The sequence below is a fragment of the Suricata suricatta genome, chromosome 1 (genome assembly GCF_006229205.1).
Source record: "Suricata suricatta isolate VVHF042 chromosome 1, meerkat_22Aug2017_6uvM2_HiC, whole genome shotgun sequence".
NCBI classification, from domain to species: Eukaryota; Metazoa; Chordata; class Mammalia; order Carnivora; family Herpestidae; genus Suricata; species Suricata suricatta.
Window position 1 is genome coordinate 112,037,712 of NC_043700.1, and position 9,928 is coordinate 112,047,639.

A 9,928-nucleotide genomic window follows, 5' to 3' on the forward strand; every position below is an offset into this window, starting at 1 on the left:
CTTAAGCAGGCTCTAGGCTCTGAGCTTCCAGCACAGGGCCTGATGTGGGGCTTGAACCCATGAACTATATCATAACCTGAGCTGAAGTTGGATGCTTAACCAACTGAGCCACCCAGGTGCCCCTATTTATTGAGAAATTTTTTATAATGGACTTAATTTCTTTGCTAGTTATGGGTCTATTCAACTTTTTTTTTCTTCAAATTTGAGTTTTGATAGTGTGTGTGTGTGTGTGTGTGTGTGTGTGTGTGTGTGTTTAGAAATTTGCCCATTTCTTCCAGGTTGTCCAGTGTGTTGGCATATAATATTTCATAGTATTCTCTAATAATTGTATTTCTGTGATGTTGGTTGTGATCTCTCCTCTTTTGTCGTGTCCTGCCCTGGCCAGCAGGGCGGGAAATCCTCGCGGGTTCTTTTCCTGAGGGAGGGAGAGAAAAACAGGGCAGGAGGGAGAGACGCAGAGAGTGAAGACAGCACACACCGTTTCCGATCAAGCCTCTGTCTCCTTTATTCTTCTTCTTCCCTCTCTCTTTTATTAAGAAAATAATTCCTCTTATATAGAATTTTGGGGTGGAGAACTGACCTGGATTGGTTACCAGGTAAACAGAGTCAAATGCATATCAAAAGAGGCGCCCAGACTTGCCTCTGCAAATGCTGGGGAGGGGGAGCTAGTGCTGAATAATCCAAAATGCGGTTTTGATCTTTTGTGCACCTTGGCCACTCTACGTCTGGCCCAGCATGACAGATGCCAAAATTATTTTGACCAGGAAATGGCAGTCTCCAGCCTCCAGATGCAAATCTTGTTTACTGGTTCACTCTCCAGAGAGTGATAATCCTTGCCTGAGGCGGCCCCCGACACTCTTTCATTAATGATTTTATCAATTTGGGTTCTCTCTCTTTTCTTTTTGAGAAGTCTGGCTAGGGAGTTATCAATTATGTTGTTGTTTTTCTGAAAATCAGCTCTTAGATTCATTGATCTGTTATATTGTTTTTTGTTTTGTTTTGTTTTTTGTTTTTTTGGGTTTTTTTTATTCTATATTGTTTATTTCTGCTCTAATCTTTATTATTTCTCTTCTGTTGGATTTGGGGGTTCTTTGCTGTTCTGTTTCTAGTTCTTTTAGGTGTGCAGTTAAATTTTGTATTTGGAATTTTTTCTTGTTTCTGGAGATAAGCCTGGTTTGCAATGTATTTTCCCCTTAGTATTGTCTTTGCTACATCCCAAAGGGTTTGGACGGTCATGTTTTCATTTTCATTTGCTTCCATATATTTTTTAAATTTCTTCTTTAATTGACTTGCTGACCCTTTCATTTTTTTTAGTAGGATATTCTTTAACCTCCATGCATTTGGAGGCTTTCCAAATTTTTTCTTGTGGTTGATTTCAAGTTTCATAGCATTGTGATATGAAAATATGCATGGTATGAAAACAGAGCTTTCATAGTCATTGAGGACTGTTTTGTGACCCAGTATATGATCTGTCTTGGAGAATGTTCCATGTGCACTCAAATGTCCCATGGGTATTCTGCTGCTTTGGGATGAAATTTTCTGAATATATCTTCTTGACATAATTTCTTATAAGCATTACTCTAGCCTAACATTAATTGCATGCACAAGTTACTTGGAGTTTGCACAAATGTCATATTTCTTGGATGACACTAGCCCAGTATGCTCATATTCTCATCCAATTCTAAAATTACTAGCAAAATTCAACTCAGCTTCTGGATCACCCTGCACTTTTTACACAGCTATTGTTGCTAGTTCTTATTTTCTTACTTGAGACTGAACTTTTTAAGCCTCGTCTTTGAAACTGAGGTAGCAAAAGCTCAGCCTAAGTAGCCCAAGAAATGGTACCTTAAATTTTGATGGTTTTATTGAAATGTTTTCCGTATCTTACTCCTGAGAATATCATTTTAATTTTCTAATATGTGGTTAGAATAAACAGGCCTGCAACTTTGACTTAAAGAAATATTATGGTATCATGTATCTTTAATGTATCATAGATAAGCTGCTATATAACGATTGCCACTTCAGATAGCTGTGAAGTTAGGTGATTAACTAGGTGTTACTTAACCTTCTAATTTCTGTATAAGTCTAATTACATGAAACAGAAGTTGGTGTTTTGATTTTTTACTTTGCTTTTCTGTTTTGAGTGTCATTGCAACTACTGTATTGTAAATGATGGAAAATAATTGCATATGTTAAAAAAAATAAATTGTATTATATTCAAAAAAATAAAAATGAAATGAATATCCAAATATTCATCTAGATTCAAAAAAAAAAGAAAGAAATATTATGGTCCATTTTAGAACATTTGTGCAGACAAATGGCATGGGCAAGTGGGAGGGTGCAATCCATGGGGTGGTCCTTCAGAGCATATGTTCTGAAGAGGTTCTCATCAAAACAAGAAGCTTTCTGCCACATGGAATTGGTAATTTCCAGTTTGGATGTTTAGAAAGAATAAGTCCTGCACTGAAGAATATGACTCCTAGACTTTTTTTATAGTTGGCAGTATTTTATTTCATTTCCTAGGCTTATGGTTTGTTTTTTCTTTTATGACCTAAACCTCAAAATCATCCATCCTACACTAATTTAGTATGAAAGATAAGAGCAGCCACAGGCATTTCAGTCTAACCTGTACAGGATACAAAAATCAAAGATTTCTTCCCCTTTGATACACTAAGAAAAGGGGCCCAGAGCTTATTTTCACCAAGACATGCATTTCAATCCTGCCTAGGTTTGGTTGTCCCACCTCTTCTTCCCCCTGCTAGGAAGTGTCTATGCCGACAGTGGTGGGTAGCCTCGACTGTCCGTGTTGCCATAAACAACAAATCCTCTTGTCTCAGAGGCAGGGGCATGTCTCAGATTCATGAAATACTCAACATCAATCAATCTTTTAATCAAGTCATTAAAAAATTTGTTAGGACATGGTGAAAGATTTGAATCGTCTCTATCCCAGTCTCTTTATCTTGCCTGAAACTTTCAGGACTTTTGGGAAGTCTACCAACTAAAAGCCTTTCCTGCCTAGTATTTATGTGCTAGTGCCATTGTCCAGCCATGAGACACAGAGGAACTACCCACAGCATGTGCACATCTGTCATTGCTTCCAAGTGCTCTTTTCCTTAGGAATCTGAAGAATAGGATTACAATTTCATGATATGGCACTTCACAAAGTAATGCAATTACTCCCACCCAAGAGCCTGCTTTTGCATTTACATTACACCTGGGTCCTGAAAGTTTGGTATCAGAAGTAATTCCACAAGGTTTTGTGAGCAGAGACTGAAGGCAACAGTCAAAATGTATTTTATAGAAATAGATGAATGAAGTTTATTATAGCCATGTTTCATTTTAAAGATCTTTTCTTTTAGGGTCTTTTAGATTTTTCCTAAACACCATCAAATAAGTTTTGAAATGTTTTATAACAAGGTCCATAAGGCTCTAGATTTGTGAATTAGAAGTTATCTGAAACTTCTCTTCCAGAGGCATTTTAATTCTCCCCATATACTTTAATTTTTCCCCATTATGGACTTCTTCCATGAGGTTGGAAATCACTTAAAAGACTCTGTAAACCTTTGTAGGTCTTTAACTATTATTGGAAAACAATTTCATGCATAGGGAGTTTCTGGTCAGCCTGCAAAAAAAGCATTCAAAGAAGTGTTCATGCATATTGTTCATACCATATCTAACATAGTAGCCTGTACCTTTTTCACATGATTACAGATTTTTTTGCCTTTGACACTTATTCAAAATAAAATTTAATGCATTCATGCACCCCAAAATAATACGTTGGTTATATTGTTTGTATGCTTGTACTCTTTTTAATTTGTTTGCCTCGAAATATGAAACAGCAATAAAATGTCACACTCATTATGTATATGCATGCCCATTTTAAACTTGGAGGACAAATGATAGCAGAAATCAATGACTGAACAAAATTATGGACATTTCTTAACCAACTATATGCCCCCTAGTTTCTTTCTTTTTGCATTCCTTTTCATTCATTAATTTCAAAAAATTTTTGAGCTGATTATATGTGAGGTCCAGCCTATGCATCTGAAATGCATCAGCAAACAAGGCAAGAAGAAAATTCTTGCTCTTTTATATTCTAGCATGAGGAGACAGAAAGTAAAGAATAAACATAAAAAACTGAAAAGAAGATAAGGGGTTGGGTGCTGGAAAGGCAGACTGCAATTTTTTAAATTTTGGTCAAAATAGGAGTCGCAGAGAGAGTGACAGCTGTGCAAAGGCGTGAAGGAGATGAGGGTGTTACCCAGTGGGGATAATCAGGGGAAGAATGTTCTGGAGGGAGAATGATTTTGAGCAGGAGCTTGCCTATCATATTCAAAGAATAGTATGATGTTCATATATTCAAGACAGAAAAGCAGTAGCACTGGTTTCATTACGTTTTATATCCCCGGAGCCCACAGTCACTATGCACTGAATCATTCTTGCTTATAATAAACTAAGTTCTCATAACTATTAGTTCAATTTTACATACACATTTATATTCGCCACATTTCCGTACATTTTTCAATTTACTTTTTTTCCCATTATATTGTAAGCTTCTTCAGGATAAGGAATTTGTCCCTTATTCATTATTTTTCTCTATGCTGGTTTGGAGACCTACCAGATACTCGATAAATGTTAACTGTAAGTAGGGGCGGGGGGGCGGGGAGAAGACCTAAGAACCTTAGTTTTAAAACTCTAGCCTAGGGGCACCTGGGTGGCTCAGTCAGTTAACTGGGCTGGCTGACTCTTGATTTTTGGCTCAGGGCATGATCTCACAGTTCATGAGTTCAAGCTCCGCATCAGGCTCTGCACTGACAGTATGGAGCCTGCTTGAGATTCTGTCTCTCCCTCTCACTGTCCCTCCCCCTGCTTTTCTCAAAATAAAAAAATAAAAAATATATGCTTAAACAATTTTAAAAAATCCTTCAGCCTAGTTTCATGAATCACAGTGGTCAAATCTCTTGGCCTTTGCCTCAGTTTCCTAAAGCACAATTGAAAACCAATTAATAAGCTGTTAAATATGTGAAACATTGTATAAATATGAATTGTAATATAAAATGACTCTTACTTATATTCCACAAATATATGAATAAGAAATATGAGAGACAAATGCAGAAATCTAAACACAGATTTTCAGGGGAAAAAATACTGCGTAAAGAGCATTGAGTAAAAGGCTTTAGATGGTCTAGCCAGTGATGACATTCTGTGAGCTACTGACCTACCTGAATCTTTAGCTCTGATGATCGATGTCTACCAGGTCAGTGCCAGTCACCTGCATGTTAGAGGGATGAGGCCCTTGGGAAAGCTTTGCCTTCCACAGTGATCCACTTCATGATTTGCCTTGTTCTAGAATCATATCTCTTGCCAACATTTCATCTGAATCCCTAACTTGCAGAGAAATGACACGTCGAGGCCATAAATAGTGTGTTTCCATAGTTCTAAGATGCCTCATAGGCCATTTATGTCAGTACTTTCTCTGATTTGTGTTCTGATCTGACTTTGGGTAAGTTTCTAAGTTAGTTTACTTAACATATATTATTTTAAACATTTTACTATTTCCAAATTGCCAGAAGAAGTGTGAACAAATTTAGTAGATAGATTGTTAATGAGGATGTTCAGTAAGGTTATCATGCTATAGTAGTATTCTTTCCTTTTCCACACAAAGTCAAGCCACTTTGAGTTTACCTTTCTTATAGTCCCAGACAATGCAGAGATTTTATTTCATTTAGGGACACATAAAACACCCTCCCATTCAACCCACTATTGCAAATTGCACATTGTCATTCATTTTTCATTCATTCTATATCTAATTATTTATGTTCAGCTATGTACTTGGGATTGTGCTAGATGGTGGGAATATTAAGAGAATTAAGACATTCTCTCTGCCATTTAGGAACTTAAGGCCTAGTGGTAGAGAAAAAAAGGTTGATATTCTACTTTAGCCAAGGCTTTCTAGAATATTTTTTTTCAGAGGTATGAAAACCAAGGAAATGATCCATACTGACCAAGAGACCTAATGTGTAAACCAGCTGATTTACAAATTTAAAGTTAATGTTATTCCCTCAGACTGATGTGAATATTCATCTTCACTATCCAGAGAAAACTTTCTCAATATCGATTACAAGAGAAACCATATTAATATTCAGAAGTTTGCCTCGTGAGCATGGTGTGAGAGCAAAGAAAACCGAATCGTCTTCAGCTATAGTCAGGCTGTAACAGCTACTGAGGAACCAGCCCAGCCTTCCCAGCCTAAACTGTCCCCACAGTGACTTAGCAGTCAGTTTGTTTAGGTAGAATACCTCTGCTATTTTACCGTGCAGGCTAGCATAGACAAATCTTGCTCCTCTCTCCCCTGAGCTCTTTGGATTTTTGTAAACACTTCTTTTCTTCAAGACCGTTAAGATATGTTTGTTTCTGTTTGTGTTAGTGCCACCCATGCATGTGGGCTGGGTAATGACGGATTAGTGACATTCACAGGCATTCTTGAGACTTACCGTAGGCAGCTGTCCCCATATCACCTCCCACTTTTCTAATACGAAGCCTTAAGCATGCTATGTATTTAACTATATTGGCAGGAAAATATGATTTGCAGTAAGCTACTGCAACTAATATACGTAATGACTTTAAAATTTTCCAGAACTGACCTCTTCACTTTCCTTCTAGGTTGTAAAAATGATGATAATTGTCGTGGTGACCTTTGCCATCTGCTGGCTGCCTTATCATATTTACTTCATCCTCACAGCGATCTATCAACAACTGAATAGATGGAAATACATCCAGCAGGTCTACCTGGCTAGCTTTTGGCTGGCAATGAGCTCAACCATGTACAACCCCATCATCTACTGCTGTTTGAATAAAAGGTAAAAGCAAAATTACCAAATACAAGTTTCTTGTCACTCCTGGCTTAGATGAAAGCATTTAATGTTTTCCACCTTCCTGGTGCAAATTAAAAATGCAAAGGAAGGGACACCTTGGTAGTTCAGTTGGTTAAGCATCCAACTTTGGCTCAGGTCATGGTCTCACGGTTTGTGGATTCAAATCCTGGTCAGCCTCTGTGCTGACAGTTCAGAGCCTGGAGCCTGCTTGGGACTCTATGTCTCCCTCTGTCTCTGCCCCTTCTCCTTCTGCGCTCTGTGTGTTTCTCTCTCAAAAGTAAAGAAACATTTAAAAAAATTTAATGTAAAAAGAAGGGAAAATTGAAAAATTCACTGGGAGGAGTACAGAGCATGATTTTTTTCTAGATTTCCTCCTACTTTATGAAATACCCCACCTAATAATTACAGTCTCAAAACAATGTGCTTAGAAGTTCTAACTGGGATATTTTTATTTCTGCCTCCAAATGCTTCAGAATTTTGTTTGTAAAGGGGAAAAAATGTCCATTTCAAAGAAATGAAGATAATTCATAGAACTGTAACAGATAGTTTCTTTTTTTTTTATTTTTTATGTCTTTATTTTATATTTAGAGAGAGACAGATAGTTTCTATAAGATGGAGAGATGATGGCATATGTGAATGGACTCTATTAATAAGGATGTTTTGTAAATAGACTTCAAAATAGGAAATGTTGCCGTGAGGGTTCTAGAAGCAACAGTCTGGGCAAGGGGAATTCCAATCCTCCTTCGTATATAATGAGGTCAGTGAGTAAGAGGGGAGGCAGCCTCTGTGGAAATGAGTTGTGAAGAAATGAAGGTGGTCAGGGAAAAGCTACTTTTGATTTTTTAAAATAAGTTTATTTTGAGAGAGACAGAGACAGCATGAGCAGGGGAGGGACAGGGAGAGAGAGAAAGAGAATCCCAAGCAGGCTCTGCACTGCTAGCACAGAGCCCAATGCAGGGCTCAAACTCACAAAACGGCAAAATCATGACCTAAGTCGAAACTGAGAATTGGTGGCTTAACCTACTGAGCCACCCAGGTGCCCCAGGGAAAAGCTACTTTTAAAGTACACTTTTAAAAAAGCAATATTTATCTGTAGTGAAATGTAGTTTCCAGATAAAATCATCTCAGTTGTATGGTCAGAACATGGAGGGGCAGGGTGAAATTCCTTAGGATTGATAACTGCCTTAATAAACCAGTGTGTTTGGGGCACCTGCGTGGCTCAGTGGGTTAAGCATCTGACTTTGATTCAGGTCATGATCTCACAGTTCTTGGGTTTGAGTCCCACGTCAGGCTCTTTGGAGACAGCTCAGAGCCTGGAGCCTGCCTTGGATTCTCTCTCTCTCTCTCTCTCTCTCTCTCTCTCTCTCTCTTTGCCTCTCCCATGCTTGTGTGCTCTCTCTCTCTCTCAAAAATAAGTCAACATTTAAAAAATTAAAAAAATAAACCAATGTGTTTTGAGCACAACTAGAAACAGAACTTCATGTAAGTAACTATGAGCTAAATCCTAAGCTCTCTTTCCAGCTGGCCTCCACTATACTGTGCTTTAAGTTTGTTAATTACTTAATTCTTCTTTTCTTTCATTACCCTCATAAGCCATATATCAATTCAAGCCACCCCACAAGAAGTACCTCTATTTTTAATCAACTTCATTTACTGGTTTACAAAGCAAAGGATTTTGTATTTTCATATATGATTAGATAAAAACCATCAAGGTTAGTAATTAATTTAACACTGAATGAGGCTTTAATTTATAAATGTGTAATCATTTCTAAAAGAAGCTATTTTGAAAACACATCATTTTTAAGTGCCTTAACTGGCAAGCCTAATTCAAGCACACCCAGGCAGATGTATAAAATTATTGAAGAAATGTACACTGTTATTTTGGCACATGGATTACCTGATGCTGGACAACTTTTACTATTCAATGACTTGCTTCTCACTGATAGGAAGTTAAGACTCAATTCAAGAAGAAAACTTAAATGATTAGTACCAATACTGTGGCATACATTTTAAGAGTTTGACTAGAAACTCAAATTAAAAAATTGGCTGTACTTGCCTTACATAGGGCTTTTGTGGCAATTGAAGGAAATTTCCACTTGAAAATACGGCTTTTTCTTTCTGTGGCCTGCTTCTTTCTCTTCAGATTTCGAGCTGGCTTCAAGAGAGCATTTCGCTGGTGTCCTTTCATTGAAGTTTCTAGCTATGATGAGCTGGAACTCAAGACCACCAGGTTTCACCCGACTCGGCAAAGCAGCCTGTACACAGTAACCAGGATGGAGTCCATGACAGTGGTGTTTGAGCCCAGCGATGGGGACAACACCAAATCCAGTCGGAAGAAGAGAGCGACCCCAAGAGACCCAAGCTTCAGTGGCTGCCCCCGCAGGAATTCCAAATCTGCCTCCACTACTTCAAGCTTCATAAATTCACCCTATACCTCCGTGGATGAATATTCCTAAATCAATCCTGAAGTGCAAGAGTAGTGTTAGGGCATCATGGTGCCATAAGTCCCCATTCTCCTGCTTAGCAGTGTGTCCTAGCTACTCCCTGGAAAAAGAAGGGCAATTGTGGAGCAGCTATGCTTCAGTAGAGAAAGATAGCATAGAAATGTAAAAAAAGACACTGTTAAGAGATCTACCCCCTCAAAAGTAAAATGGGCTCTCAGTTTATGCTTTGAAAATTCTAAATTATTACATGCAACAAACTAAACATAGATCTGAAAAATACTTCTAATGTGTTCCATTTTTCTCATTTAAAAAATGCAACAAAGGGGCGCCTGGGTGGTTCAGTCAATTAAGCATCTGACTCTTGATTTTGCCTCAGGTCATGATCTCACTGTTAGTGAGTTCAAGCCCCTAGTCAGGCTACACATGAACAGTGAGAAGCCTGTTTGGAAATCCCCCTCTCTCCCTCTTTGCCCCTCCCCCACTTGCACTCATGATTTCTCTCTCTCTCAAAATAAATACATAAACTTTTAAAAAATAAAAGAAATTTAAAAGTTGCATATGTATCTATGACACTAAAGTGACATATGATTTTACCAAGAGAGTAAAGAA

The 9,928-nt window shown here is 37.9% G+C and overlaps 1 protein-coding gene across 1 annotated transcript in view; it reads left to right on the forward strand.

The window, feature by feature from the left end:
- Window positions 1–9,331, forward strand: part of TACR3 (tachykinin receptor 3) — a 74,285-nt gene extending 64,954 nt beyond the window's left edge. Inside the window, exons 4-5 of the mRNA XM_029920546.1 lie at window positions 6,664–6,860; window positions 9,019–9,331. Coding sequence (XP_029776406.1) covers window positions 6,664–6,860; window positions 9,019–9,331 — 510 coding nt within the window. The remainder of the gene's footprint in view (window positions 1–6,663; window positions 6,861–9,018) is intronic.
- Window positions 9,332–9,928: the final 597 nt, after the last annotated feature.